At 40.2% G+C, this 14,861-nt stretch overlaps 2 protein-coding genes and 1 long non-coding RNA gene across 10 annotated transcripts; 2 read left to right on the forward strand and 1 right to left on the reverse strand.

Annotated features, from left to right (window-relative positions):
* Positions 1–495: 495 nt before the first annotated feature.
* LOC116921527 lies at positions 496–5,537 on the reverse strand. 8 transcript variants are annotated; one of them, XR_006645491.1, is made up of 7 exons: positions 5,302–5,537; positions 4,552–4,882; positions 4,418–4,489; positions 4,185–4,312; positions 3,852–4,080; positions 2,745–2,876; positions 496–2,659 (listed from the first exon to the last, which is right to left on the reverse strand). It is a non-coding gene; the product is annotated as an uncharacterized LOC116921527 (long non-coding RNA). The 8 variants fall into 8 exon arrangements; XR_006645490.1 differs by having other exon boundaries at positions 4,150–4,312; XR_006645489.1 differs by having other exon boundaries at positions 3,852–4,312.
* A 296-nt stretch (positions 5,538–5,833) lies between these two features.
* LOC116921499 (DNA-binding protein D-ETS-4) lies at positions 5,834–11,127 on the forward strand. Its single transcript, XM_032927838.2, has 5 exons — positions 5,834–6,304; positions 6,413–6,485; positions 6,995–7,721; positions 9,016–9,516; positions 9,609–11,127. The coding sequence occupies exons 2-5, from the start codon at positions 6,453–6,455 to the stop codon at positions 9,977–9,979; spliced, it is 1,632 nt and encodes a 543-aa protein (XP_032783729.2). The 5' UTR covers positions 5,834–6,304; positions 6,413–6,452; the 3' UTR covers positions 9,980–11,127.
* Positions 11,128–11,376: 249 nt separating this feature from the next.
* LOC116921496 (putative polypeptide N-acetylgalactosaminyltransferase 10) lies at positions 11,377–14,729 on the forward strand. The gene is given in 14 exon segments (XM_032927828.2): positions 11,377–11,924; positions 11,987–12,056; positions 12,119–12,263; positions 12,347–12,510; positions 12,576–12,764; positions 12,842–12,917; positions 12,986–13,067; positions 13,069–13,206; positions 13,281–13,391; positions 13,459–13,593; positions 13,661–13,747; positions 13,814–13,927; positions 14,001–14,144; positions 14,208–14,729. Coding segments are annotated over 14 exon segments (1,839 nt in total). The 5' UTR covers positions 11,377–11,717; the 3' UTR covers positions 14,385–14,729.
* Positions 14,730–14,861: the final 132 nt, after the last annotated feature.

The raw sequence follows: 14,861 nt of genomic DNA on the forward strand, positions 1-14,861 counted from the left end.
TATTTTTCTCCATCTGACTTATAATGCCATCTATTGAACGCGTAACGAACAGGCATTTTAACTTGGCAGGAAGAATTGCACGTTCTGCGATGACTGGCCATTGGAATGCGATAAAAAAACAGAATCATTATCGTTCTTAAAGCACACGTGTGTGTGCGAGAAAAAAAACGGGCATTCGTCAATCATTAAGACATAAGAAAAATTCATAACCGTTTTCCATACATAACCAACCCTTTGTTTTAGCTATAAAAAATTTGTTAATTTCTTATGACGCGCTTAGATTTTGCAAGAAAAGCAACCCAAGGTGTCTACGGTCGTTAAAAATTTGAAGAACAAAAAAAAGCCTGCGACCATGTAATCAAATATGCACCAGGAAATTGTTTATGTATATTTATTTACTGTAGATATATGTACACACACCATCAGGTGGTGTGTGTGTACGCGAGAAAAAAAAAGGATCATTTCGTTTTTGTGTCTGTGTGTGCGTTGCTTGCATCATCACGTTCCCGAGTTAGTGGTAGACTTGATGCCCGGAGCTATTCCTCATCGTTGTTCATCCCCTTCGAGACAGTAAATTTTCTCGTTGCCAAGGTAAGTTCACACACACACGGGATTTTGGCGTTTATTTTTTGCTGTGTGTATTTCGCTTTTTTATGGCTGGTGTAGTCAGATATAGCACTGTATATACCATGAGCTTGCTAGACTAGACAGAGCAGACCTTTTTCGTTCCTATTTGGCGTTTCACACAGAGCGTGCCGACATTACATTACGTACAAAAAGTAAACAATGGAAGAAAAAAATGCCTTCCAAGAATTGCCGATTAAACATTTCTTATCCATCGACCAAATTCTTTCTATTTTTCCTTTCAAAGAAAAAAGGGACATTCTACAGGCGAAATAAAAATTAACCTTTTTTATTTTTAATATTATTCTTTTTCTTTCCCCTTAGTTAATTTCTTGTTGTTTTGACGTATTGGAACTTTTCTCAATATTCAAGAGGTTTTTGGTATGTTCTCTTGGTTGTTATATTACGAGGCGTTCGTGTCTGCGAATGCGATTCACTTGTTTTGATCCTGGCCAGACGAACATGGAACACTCAAGCATAACTAAACAGTCGTAAGGAACTTTTTGAAAAACGCATTTTTTTTCCTATCACGATAACAAATCTTAAAAAATTTGTGGTGGTTCTACCCTTGATGCCAACGAGATAAAAAGCGTGCGATAATTTTATGTGACAACTTGGAAAGAAAAAAAAAGACACCGACAATGTAATTGAAATTACGTCATGCAGTCATTTCTTTCGAGCAAAAAGTTTTAAATCGGCATGCTTTTTTTTATTGAGTTTTTCTTTCTTTGGTAACATTGCCGAATCATCAAAATTTTGTTGCTTTAATAAACAGGCGATTCACATCCGCAGGTAACACGACCAGCCTAGACGAATTTTTCACGCAAGTCAACCGTGATCAGACTTAAACTAATACGTCCACTTTGTCTGCGTGTGTCACTTTTTTATTATTATTGACACACAGGTGCGCCGGCATGTTAATCCCCTTTAAACTGGTTTTCCTCCTTAGTATTATGTTGCAAAAGACGCTATACATTTTATTAAAAAATCTTTTTCCTTTTATTACACATCGTTGCGTGCTTACGGATTTTTCCCCCCCTCTTTCAGTTCCTAAAGTTGCACGTAGCAGATAATCTGCAATGTGTAACGCCATAGTTATTCTATATCTGACTCTCCTTGAGACAAAATCCTAGTTAAGATAACAAAAAAAAGAGGCTGCCAGTCACGTGATTGTGTTTTTTTTCCCTCCCTATTTCATCGATGCACAGGCGCACCTATGCCCGTAACCGGTTTACTTGGACGAAACAATAGCGGCAGAACGAAACAGAAGAAAAGCCGAACTGTGTAGGCTACACGCCAATTACGACACGTTGAACATTATCAGTTGGGTAGAAAACAATGTGCACGAGTTCCCACTACGGATAGGTTGTCCTTGTAAAAAAAAAATAACGTTAGGTCGACAACTGTCGCAGTGTGAATATAACAAGATAACCTGCGTTCTACAGCAATGCAGCATTAGGTTTGTTTGCCCTATTGCACACAGACAGTGACAATAATGATAGGCAATCAAATAAAAGGCAGATCGTCATGAGCTGCGATTTGCGTCACGAATATCAATCGTATTTTTCTTTTTTCTAATCAGGATATGCGAGCCATCGTGTAACACCACGTAGCCTCCGTTTGACCATTTGGGTAAATGTCGCTGCAGTTGGTCTACGCAGACGGTGATAAATGTGGATGTGTTTCGACATGTATCACTTATCAGACTATTCAGTTTATAGATAATATGAGATAGGCAACAGCCAGCACTCGTTCGAAAATGGTGGAATCCAATCTGTAAAGAAGAAGAGGTTAGTTTAACAAACAAAACAAATAACAGAGGACAAGGACGTGGCATTGAAACGAGCTCTCTATCTCTTTGTGCTTTTTGGTCATCGTCGTTGGCTTTTCCGTCACAACAGACAAGGTCAAATGTTTCTTGCCATCCAACGACGCAGGTAGAAACGAAATAAAATTCTTTTTCGTTTCTTGCTTTCTTTTGAACAAAATAGCTGAGTAGTAGTATCTAGTAGTAAAAAAAGAACGGTTCCTGGCTCTGCTTCCAGCAGTAAAAAAATATTTCTTTTTAATCAAAAAGAATGCATGCAACAGACAGGGGTATTTTTTTTTTATATAGCTACCTGGTGTGAATAATTCCAAAACCGCGTCCAAGAATTGCTCGTCGCCATCAGATAAAAACATGACCGCGGGGACATTGAAAATTGCGATTTTAATCGAATTCGTTTTTTTTGTGTGTCCCACCCGCATGGCAACTAAATTTTAAAATAAATTGTTTCAAAAGAATTAAAACAAATTGTCATCGAATTACATTTGTCCAAACATTTCCATGAAAAGAAAAAAGAATTTCTTCAAAAAAAAATTTTACGTTTGAGGAAAATCCCGTTCTTGATGAAAAGCTGCAAAGCCTGGAACACTCAGTCTCTACAGTCTACCACATTGCGATGGAATGCGTATTACGTGTGTGTGATTATGAACTGAACCCGGAGACGCGCGCTGTTTTTATATATCGGCATATCCTCAAGATGACTTGAAAAGAACCAAAACTACTACCTGCTGGCCATATGATAATAGCTGCGGTATATACTGTGAGTTCCTACTAGTCCGCCAGTTCTATAGACATATAAATATAATTACTATTATTGCAGCACGTTTGTGTTCAGCCCGCACTTCCAAAAAAGTCGAATGTGGCGCCACGGCCCACAGGATGTCACCATCGCTTTAAAAAAAACGTCAAAATATAAAAGATTAAGACATTGATTGAGAAAGTCGAATCTTGACCTGATTTTACAGCTTCACCTCTCACTGCTGTTTTTGGTCAGTTTTACGAAACACACGTGGATGTCCGAAACCTGCATAAACTAAGTAATTGGCCATTTTCCACGAAGATCACGCATAAGCACCAGAAAACTCTCTCCTCTCGATTCCTTGCGCTCAAAATTCACGCTCCGACGATTGCGTAAAAACTGAAGAAATATCTTTACTTTTCCTGTCCTACTTTAAGACAAAACGCAAACTGGCGGGACGTGTTTCTGCGTGGGTGTTTTTTTTTGTCTAAAAAAACTATTGCAACCACCGAACGAAATAGTTCGCAAAAAAAAAATTAGGTTATACTTTAACTTGACAACAAATGTCGTCCTTCAAGTCCATTTGAATTAATCGTTCAATCATCTTTTTGGTCCGAATCTGATGTGCGAGCATATCTATTTATTACTAGCGTTGCTGTTTACCTTGGCAAGTTGTCGATCCATGTTGACACAATTTGCAAACCAGCTGCATTGTTCTCCGCTGTGATTAGCCAACTGTGTCTCCCAATGTCTAGGTATATTTCATAGGTAGTGGCATATCAAACTTCAATTTTCTTCTTTATTGGGTTGCGTTAACCGGTTTGCTCGGCTGTGCCCAGCAACAAATTCAGGACAGGGTCGCTAACACGCATTCCAATTTCACCATATAGGCCTTTAACCAAGAGCCACAGAGAACGAATTCAAAAAAAAAAACAAGTTGCTTTGTTATTTTATCGGAAACCTTGTGGTTTTTCGTCGATTACGCTGTTGCCTTACGATTTTTCTTGTGTTTTTCCAAGGGATATGACGCTGCCGTCGTAGTAAAACCACAACGTACACAACATTTCTGGTTAAGAAAAAAATATTGTAGAGGATGTGTGAGATTCCGGATAGTGTGTGACAACCTGAAAGCAAAATATTGTGTGTTTGAAATCGGAAAAAAAAAAAAAATGGTTAGCAAGAAGATCCGGAGTCATTGCACGAACGATAATATATAGCAACACACTAACCTTACGCGCATAATTATATTGTCCGAATTATTTTGTGAACTCTTCGGAAAGATGACAAATTCTTTTTTTCACCTGAAATAATGTAGAAAAAAAAATTATTATCTTCAGTTTCGGGACGAAGAATACAAAAATACCCCAATATTCTTTTGCAGTGAATTAGCCATGCTAGTTCTTCTTGCCATAGAACTGTGAAGAATAGCACAAAAAAAAACAAACATGCAAGTCATTTGACTTTATCATAAATATTTGCCGCCCGCAAATCATCATTTTGCCGGAAGAAGAGAATGGGCTAGGCCAAAAAAAGTAGTACTAGACTAATACGCATACAATGATTTTTCCTTTTTTTCGTCCCCCATCAAACTTTGGGAAAGAAGGTGTTTCAATGCTGAATAGGGCAAGATGGTTCTATCCCTTTGGCGATGTGATGATCTGACACTTCCGTCCTTTTCCCACCGTACGAAAAACCTGACAAAAGAAAGTGAAAATGTCTAGCAGCATGTTTTACACTGTACATATATTATTAAAAAATGCTTTTGAAAAATCAGTGAAAGAATGAAGATGATAGATAAACTTTTTTCAAAAAGGGGGAAGAACCCTGGTAGCGGTCGTACACACTTGCTACGTGAGTATAATTTAGAAACTATTAAATTGGCTTAGAATATTTATGAGTCGAATGAGTAATGGCCGCCCAAAACAGATGACCACACCTGATAGATGGAGAGCAGTGGACGGGGAAAAACTAGCCAGTCACTCGTGTTATTATTATTTTTTTAAAGCAACAACTGTAGCCAAAACTTGATTAATTCAAAACAGATGATTTTGTTTAACCACCTGATCGCCCTCTCCTCCATCCCCCCAAAAAACATGGCCGTTTTCTTCCTCACCTTAGTGGTTCGATGTTTTGCTTTGAAAGGAATTCAGCATGTCACTGTGTACATACTTGATAAAGGTTTCGATTAAAGATGTGCATATGTGTCTTAATCAGTAAATGTAAATACGTTTAAACTGCTTTGCTACCACTGTTTGACGTCAATCCCGAAGCGCCATGGTTCAAGAGTTTAAAGATCGACAGTAGCGCCACCACAATGGAGTTTACACTCATCCGCGTGACCCCCTTGGAATTGTTTCAAACCAAATGAAAAATCTGTCTCTTTTTATTTGTGATTTTAAAAAAATGAATAAAAATATATTTTATTTTTGTATATACTATTTGTGAAAAAAATAGGGGAAAAAAAAAGAAAAAAATTTAAATAAAACTGCAGGCGTTGGAGAAAGAAACACTTGTCCACCCCGTGGATGAAAAGATAAACGAACAGATGAGCGAGGTGAACGTGAACTTGCACTGTCCTTGCTCGTCCCTGCTACCCATACTGAGTTGTCATGCAATATGGAAACGTAGAGCCAAACGTTTCACTGCTCGATTCTATGAGTCAAAATGAGTTAATCTGTTTACTAATTTTACGACTTTTCACTTTATGTCGGATTCGTTACGTTTCTAAATTGAACAAGCAATTTACACAGGTGTTTGAGGTACTCAGTCATATGCAGATCAAAGTTCATTTTTTGGAGTTTGTTCAAAAATATTCCGGTTGTTTGGTATATGTGAACGAAGGTAATTTACTAAACAAAACCAGTTGAAAGAGAAAAGAAAGAAAAAAAGAATGCAATGGAGTCATAGCCAGCGGCTTGGTACCCCTGACCACCAGGCACAAACAGAGGGAGGCAACGCAAAAAAGTTTCTAGTGTGTACGTGTGTTGGATTTTTGGTTTTTAGTTGCTGGCTGCCGCCCTCTGTGACGTCAGTCGAGTTTGGATCGTCATGAGTGCAGGTCGCATCGAATCGCTCTCTCCTTAGTACGCCACACAACCTTTAAACTTCTTCCCCACGTACTTGAGGATTACTTTTATTTCGTCCCAACAGATATTTTTATTTTGACTTTTTAATTTCACGTTGGGTCGTCATATTTTGAACTTGGTGATTTCTACATTTGGCAGTGATTTCGACGAATTTTCGAAAAGAAAAGACGTTTCCAGAATGCTCGTTTATCCTCACAGCCCGATAGACTCGGTAAGTCCAAAACGTTCTTTTTTTTTCTTTATTTTTGGACAGCAAAAAAAAAAATTATCACCTGTGAAACTGGAATGTCAAGTAAAGTCACATACGAATAGAAACTAGAGAAAATAGCTGATTTTCAGGTGAAGCTTTCTCCTGAAGAAAGCCTTTAGGGAGGGAAGCTAGATGCTTTTTTATTTTGTATTTTGTTTCTCTTATTCTGACGTCAACTGCGACCCACTTTCTCTTTACTGCTTGCCCTCCCCAAAATTTTAAATTTCCCTCCCTTCCAACCATTAAAAAGAAGAAAAGAATTGATGTTTATCTTTGTCCAAAGTTCTTTCCCTGGTGGGCGTGAAATGCAGAAGGAAAAAAACTTAGAAAGAGAAAGAAATAAACAAAAGTAGATTTAAATTCGACGACGCCATTGATTTCCAGTAATATTGTGCGACTCCCCTGAAGAGGTTCACAAGTTGAATTTGATTTGGATTGTTTGGCTTATATGGAATGTTGACGGCTAACAGATGGCTCAGTTGGTGCCTTGCAGCGCTGCCTTCCCGCAGCCTCTGATGCAGCAGCCGAATTCCGCCGCCATCCAGGCATCGTCGACGTTGGCGGATTTTAATCAACAACAACAACACAACGGTGGTGGGCAAAACTTCCTGGAAGTGCCTTACGCTGGCGGACAGACTGTGCCTTCGTCGCCCACCTTCTCCACGTGGAACTATTCGCCACCGTCCTATTGGTCGGATTACAACCGATCGCCGCCAATGGTCATCAAAAGCGAACCACTTGGGTGCAATAACTCGCAAACAGACGAAATTGTAGCTGCATCATCGTTGGAAGAATTGCTGGACGATTACACGTTTGATTACTACAGCGACATAAAAGATTTGGAGGAAAATAACAATATCAGCAGTAGTAAGCCTATCACGATTAAGCAGGAAGAGCAGCAGCCGAACCAAGGTCACGCCCTGTTGCGCCAGTGCCTCCGCCCGGCCGCTGACGATTACCAGCAACGTTGCCATTTGCAATTCCTCAATCAGATCGGATCGGCCATCGCAGCTCTTCCTCCAGCTCAACAGCAGCATCAGGAGATGAGCATAAAAACGGAAAAGCCTGCCAATGGTGCCTATTGGCCAAACGGCAATCCTAACAGTGCTCAGGGATTGGCTTCAGTTCTCAGTCTGGTCATGGAACAGGTCAACGAGGAAGTACGATCCACCTGCGAGATCCTCGGTGTCTCTCCCAGTAAGTCTCACATAAAATCTTTCTCTTTTTCTTATTTTTAAATCGTGGATTTCTCGTTATCTCGATCCATCAAGTGGTTGACTGAGAGGTGCGTGGTATGTAAATCAAACTCTTGGGAACGACCTCGCTCGACAGTCTTCTCAGGGTCTTTTTTTCCTTTCGGGCGAAAGAGTTACGTCCGAAAGAAGACAACAAAAAAAAAACCTCTCTCCTCAGGCAGTTTTTTTTTTTCTCTTTCGATGGTAAAAAAATGTTAGCGCGCGCGATTCTAAAAATCCTCCAAGTCTCTCGCAATTATTATTATTTTTCCCGACTGTATTTTATTTCATGGCGGCCCAAGGTCCCATATGTCCCGCGGCCAAAAATTCGTCCTGCGTTTCGTGCGGGAACCCCCTTTTACTATTTTTTGTTTGCTTCTCTCCTTTTTTGAACGAAACAAAAGGGCGCCCAAAGGGAAGGTCAATCAGATGCAAAAAAATAAATAAATAAATAAAAGGCAAAAACTAGAAATAAAAAAGAGAACTGATTTTTTTTTTCTTACTTCTTGGCTCATGAAACCGCCCTCGTTTTTTTTTTTTTTTTTTTTTGAATAATTCATCAGATTAAGATTTCCTGCAGCTAAAAACTCGACTCACGCTCTGTTAGATTGTCCATCTTCTTTCATCTTTTGGCGACTGAATTTTCTTTTGGTCAGAGGAGGAAAGCTCCCCGCAGGGCTAAAAATGGCGTCTGGGGCAGAGCGCCAATCGCAAGAAAATAAAAGAACAAAAACGCCCCCTCTAACGATGGAAACAAAAACTGGTTCCTCTCTTTTCTCTCTTGCGGTTTGATTTTGGTTTTCATTTTAAATGATGTCCAAGGTTGATGATTTCCCAACTGTGACAGCAGACACTGCGTCCCGTGTTCTATGTGGAGACTAATTTTTGTTGTTTTATTTTTACTTCAAAATGTATCGTAACGCGTGCGCGGCCGTGACTATGCCGCCCCCTTTTTTTCCCCATTTGCGCTACGTTTGAGACGACCTTACACGGTAACGAGTCAAGGCTCGTTTTTTGTTTCTCTCTTTCAATTCTAGTCACAAATGGGGAAAAAAAAATAAATCCCTCAAACCGCTCCCTTCTCTCTCAGTTTAAGCATGGCGTCATCGTCTGTTTTCGACATAACGCTCGGAAAAACCCAAAAAAGATTTGTTTGATTACGCCCCTAGCGATGATTGGTTTTGCCGCCTCTTTTCTCTATGCTGACATCTAACGGAGAAAATTTAAGCTAATGCTTTTTCCCTTTAACTATTAAGATCCCAGCCAATGGTCAGTGGATGACGTCAGGGCTTGGCTGCTGTGGACGTCGAGACAGTGCGCATTGGGTCCAATTCCGCTGGAACGATTCCATATGGAAGGTGCAGTTTTGGTGGCTCTGACGGAGGAAGAATTTCGTTCCAGAGCGCCTCAAGGGGGTGATACTCTATACGCGAAATTAGACATTTGGCGTTCAGCGTGGAATCAGCGTTCTGCAGCAGCGGCTGCAGCATCTAAAGCTGCCACTGTTTCCACTCCGCAAATGGTACCGACCATTCAGGTAGACGAGCCTTGCGCAGATATGAGTGACCTGCTGGCGTGCTGGATCAACACCACGCAGGATCTTCAACAACCGCAACAATCTTCTTCCAACAGTATGCTGTCAGCTGGACAACACCTGCTGGCTGTCCCCAGTCCAGCATCAACCTCATCTCAACGTGGCGCTCTTTCTCCGTATTCGGATCACACACATTCCGGCTCGGAAGATATGGCCTCTGAAAGTATGTGAAATATTTTTCGTTCTTCATTGGGATTTTAACTCAACTTTTTCTTTGTTTTTCCTCCCTCTTTGTTTTTTTTTCTGAATAAATAGTGGAAGAAATCGAAGAAGAGGAAGATGAGGAACGGGCAGGGTCTTCGGCATCATGTAGGACGGGTCAAACGGCACCGACACCGTCTCCCAACGGGTCACACATTCACCTGTGGCAGTTTTTGAAAGAATTGCTGTCACAGCCGGCCGTTCACGGCTCAGCCATTCGTTGGCTGGATCGTCAGAGGGGTGTGTTCAAAATTGAAGACAGCGTTCGGGTTGCCAAACTGTGGGGCAAGCGTAAAAACAGGCCGGCCATGAACTACGACAAGCTCAGCCGCTCCATCCGCCAATACTATCGTAAAGGCATCATGAAAAAGACGGAGCGATCACAGAGACTTGTCTACCAGTTTTGTCAGCCTTACGCTCTGTAATCACACTATCCATGACGAGAAACAACCAGATGTGTATATATATATATGTATATTATTTTTTAAAAGATTTAATTTCATTTTTCCCCGTTATTATCCGCTCTTTGACTGTAGTTAAAGTATCTAAGCGGTTTACAAACTTTCGTTATCGTTTTATTTGTTATGTTTATGTATATGTACAAGATCTGGTTGTCGTCTGGTTTCTCTTTGACTTTCGAAGAGAAAATGTGTTATTTTTTCTATTGCAAGAGATTTATTGACCCCACTCATGTTTTGAACCCGTTCGTTTTGTCCACATGGAAGGTAATTTCCATGTTGTTTGCCCGTGTCGCCGAATTCCTTTTTATCAAATGTGTTTCTGTCTTGTTTGTCATTCCTCTCCATTGTTTTTTTGTTTTTTGTTTTTTTTTTTTTAAATTGTTGCCCGGTTACTGACCGTCGATTCACCAATTCTATTCCCGTCATCAGTTCGTTACTATCCCGTAACTCACCTCTTCCGCATCCGTTTTTTAAATTTTAAACGGGTAATCCTTTGACAGCGCTGGTGTTTACTTCCATCAGCAGCTCGGGATTATTTTATGCGGCAAGAGTGTGACGTTTGTGGAGAGAATTGATTTGATCGAGACGTGACATTGGAATCGATTAGTTTCAGGAAGGGCGATTTTTCTGTGTCCCATATATCTATGATATATTGCGTTCGGTAAGTTCCATGAACAACCGCATTCACTTGTGTTATAACCCTGACAAAGTTGTCCCATTATCTCCCAAGTGTCTTAATTGATTTTTTCTGACTTGAAATAATCTCTTTATCTTTGCCAAGACTGCAGTTAGCAATCTTGTTTATCCATCACGTGTCTTAACGAAATTGGTGTCTTATCTTATACCTCTTGATGATAATCCCCCCTGATTGCGAGCATGAATATTTTTCTTATCGCGTTCTTTTTGTTGTTCAAATTTTTGTTGTTTGTTTGGCGATTGGAATCGGGGGAGTGGAGCTGGAAACTTTATTTCACCGTATCGTGTTTTTGTTTAAGTCTAAAACCTGGTGGTGGTGCCTTGATTTTATTGTTTTTTTTTTCTTTCTAAGAAAATTCGTAAATCCTGTATCGCGTATAAGAAAACTATCACACAATAAAACATATGATATATTATTAGGTGTGACAAGGTCTATGGGCAATAAAATTTGCGCGTTTCTTTTCAAAAAAGTGCAGAATGTGTGAGAACTTTCCGTGGCAAACCGCAACTACATCTGCTGCGTACGTGTAAGTAGAAGGTGTGTAATTAATAAAGGATACGGCTCGTAACTTGCTTAATCACGCGTTTTCTCAATAAAAAAACCTAAGTGAAAGTAGGCGACAAATAGCCTCTTGTTTGTTGTGGTACTCTAGCGGAAAGTCAATGAACTTTTAGCTCATACTCTTCTGCCAACAACACACACATGACACACACACTCAGACAGTCGTAAAGGAACCTGTTCTGTTGTTGTTGGTAACTTTGTTGCCTTGCGTGTATTCCAGACTTTCCTGTTTCACATAGCCGTTTGGCTTATCTGCGACCGTCATCTTTTAGAAAACCGAAGGGATGTTCACTATAGTTGTGTGTCTGGAGACCAGCTGAATTCTAAACTAAGTGTAGCCTAGCCAGTGACAGTTGGGAATCCGTATTATTGTGCTACGCTGTATGCACGCTCAAAGCTCTGTCGTTTATGCGCCGGTTGTTGTAAACGTGTCTAAGGTAGAAAATGCCGGCCATCACATTTTCGAGGCGACATTATCGTTTGGCCTTTCGAGTTTTGCTTTTCTGTGTGGCATCTGGGCTCCTTTTAGTTTTTGTGCTTTCAAAAGGAGATGTTGTCAATAAGGTTGACATTGAAAGTAAAGCTTCGTGGCTCAAAGACTCCTTGGCAAATTTGCCAATTTATCAGGAGGACACCCGTGACTTTTGGCAGGTAATCTGAACTTTAGTCTGTTAAAAATGTATTTATTTGACTACCTAAGTGTCATACCACAGAAACCTCATTCCTTGAAAAAAGTTGATTGGCATAATCACAAGCAAATTGAAGAAGAGTCTAAAAAAACTGGTAAGATGAGAAATAGCAATTCCTAGAGTCTCCATGTCTTGAGTAAAATGTTTCTTTGTCAGGTCCTGGGGAACAGGGATTGGCTTTCTACCTATCACCTGAGGATGAAAAAATTAAAGATGCTTTGTACAAGGTCAATGGCTTCAATGCCCTCGTCAGTGATAGAATTAATCTCAATCGAACATTAAAGGATATCAGGCATCCAGAGTAAGCTCTCAAATTACTGTATTTAAATTTAATATCTTTGCTTTGGTTTGGTCTAATTATGACATGTTATCTGTATTCATAAGTTGCAAGGCACAAAATTATTGTGAAGATCTCCCAACTGCCAGTATTGTGGTTCCATTCCATAATGAGCATTTCTCCGTTTTGCTTCGAACAGCGTACAGTGCATTAAATCGAGCACCTGCCAACCTTTTGGAAGTGATTTTAGTCGATGATGCGTCCACGAAAGGTTTCCTCCTCCCCCTTAGTGTGATGAATTGCTATGTACGGTAGTTAATTTATGTATTTATACAGAACACAGCAAAAAACCTTTGGATGACTACGTCACCCAGCATATGCCCAGAGTTCGGGTCATTCATCTGGCCGAGAGATCCGGTCTTATTCGCGCTCGAATGGCTGGAGCTCGCCGTGCCAAAGGCGATGTCATAATTTTTCTCGATTCCCATTCGGAGGCAAATGTCAACTGGCTTCCACCTTTGTTAGGTAAGCAAAGACGTTCCGCTCATCATATATAACGTTTTTACTTGGGATTGAGCGATTCATTTTGAATATTGAATCAGACCCCATTGCTGAAGACTATCGAACTGTAGTCTGCCCATTTATAGACGTTATTGATTTTGAGACGTTCGCCTACAGGTAGTGGTTTCGTATTATTATTATTCCCTTCCAAGGAAGTAATAAAGAACATTGTAACTCAATGCCAGAGCACAAGATGAAGGAGCTCGAGGAGCATTCGACTGGGAATTTTTTTACAAAAGGCTGCCATTGCTCCCAGAAGACCTTAAACATCCTGCACGGCCCTTTTAAAAGCCCAATCATGGCTGGTGGGCTCTTCGCCATAAGCAAAAAATTCTTTTTCGAATTAGGTGGCTACGATGAGGGTTTGGAGATTTGGGGCGGTGAACAATATGAACTTTCTTTCAAAGTAAGAATTCGTTCGTGTTTCACGCTTGATTACTCGCTCCCAATGCTATTAATTTTTCATTTTCATATGGTCAGATATGGCAATGCGGTGGGCAGATGTTAGACGCCCCCTGTTCAAGGATTGGGCACATCTACCGGAAATATGCCCCATTCCCAAACAGTGCTAAAGGCGATTTTGTCGGCAGGGTACTTTCGTTTTGAATGAACGGAAAACCGACAATATCTGTTAATCTTGTGGTTTGATTCGATTCAGAATTACAAGCGTGTGGCCGAGGTATGGATGGATGAATATAAAGAATATTTGTATCTGCGCCGTCCTCAATACCGCAACCTTGAAGTTGGTGATTTAACGGCTCAGTACGAAATTCGGGAGCGACTGCAGTGCAAGGTGTGATTCGGACATTTCGTCGATCATCAATTTTCACCCAATAACTTTTTCCTTTTTATTATTTCAGCCGTTCAAATGGTTCATGAAAAATATTGCCTTTGACCTGCCAAAGAAATACCCACCTATTGAACCCCCGGATTTTGCATCAGGCGAGGTTTTTAGCTTTGCCGTAACATTTCTCATTTGGATACGTAAATGTTTTATGTTTCAATGGCTCCAGATACGAAGCAAAGCCGACACAGCGTTGTGCATCGATACTCAATTCAAGAAGGAAAATGAACGCTTTAATCTAGAGCCGTGCGTCAAAGATGGTTCTGGTAGATCGGGTGAACAGGTAACAGAAGGCCTTTGTTATTCAAAGGAGGATTGTTGTTATTTCTTTTTCTTAAATGAAATCTATTTCACAGCAATTTGCTTTGACGTGGCACAAAGATATTCGACCGCATAAAAGAACCATGTGCTGGGATGTTTCAAGCCTCGATGCTCAGGCACCTGTTTTACTATGGGGCTGCCACGGGTCCCAAGGAAACCAATTGTGGCGTTACGATCCAGTAAAAAAATGAATGTTTTTATATTACTTAGCGATATATTTAAAATCTACATTTGTATAAAAGGAAACTTTGCAGTTGATTCATGGTGGAAATCCCCGCTGTCTGGATTGTGATCCAGGTCGCAAAGAGCTTTATGTTGCGACGTGTAACAATGAGTCTCCGACCCAGCGCTGGACGTTTGAACGGTTTAACCAAACCGCATTAATGCGCTGGAACAAAGCTGGGATAGATGAAGTCTAGATTTTCAAGTTTTTTTTCTTTTCAATTTGACTCCACATTTATTCGCCTGTTTCTCCCAAACATTCGAAGCAGCTTGCTTCATCGTATTTTGATTTTGCATTCCAATTTGTTGTTTATTTGAAGGATGTTAAAGCTTAAGGGGTGTGCCATCATACTTTCGTTAATGACAGTTTTTGTGCCTTAAAAACTTGGCAGTTAAAATTCAAAAATTTCCATACAAGAACCACCCGTTTTGATACAGATGACATCCGCGGACCAGTTTTCCTTCCCCCTGCTGGATTCGTACCTGGTGATGTTTCTTATTTGTGTTTTTTTTTCACGCATACAGTCAAGTGAAGCATGCTAGTAAGCTATTTTCCAATCACAATTATAATCTTTTCCCATACAAACATTTTGTTGCGGAGTTTAGGTCTTTCGTTTCATCATTATCTAATGTTTGGTAAGTCAAATGGCTCAAAAGAAAACAAAGCAAAATGC

This window comes from Daphnia magna, linkage group LG4, assembly GCF_020631705.1.
Source record: "Daphnia magna isolate NIES linkage group LG4, ASM2063170v1.1, whole genome shotgun sequence".
Classification (NCBI taxonomy): domain Eukaryota; kingdom Metazoa; phylum Arthropoda; class Branchiopoda; order Diplostraca; family Daphniidae; genus Daphnia; species Daphnia magna.

What these genes read in the sequence shown, in the direction of transcription:
- LOC116921499 (XM_032927838.2), top strand. Translation starts at nt 6,453, where the DNA reads ATGCTCGTTTATCCTCACAGCCCGATAGACTCG. An exon ending in CTCACAGCCCGATAGACTCG is followed by an intron (nt 6,486 to 6,994) that starts GTAAGTCCAAAA and finishes GACGGCTAACAG; the next exon opens with ATGGCTCAGTTGGTGCCTTG. An exon ending in GGAAGATATGGCCTCTGAAA is followed by an intron (nt 9,517 to 9,608) that starts GTATGTGAAATA and finishes CTGAATAAATAG; the next exon opens with TGGAAGAAATCGAAGAAGAG.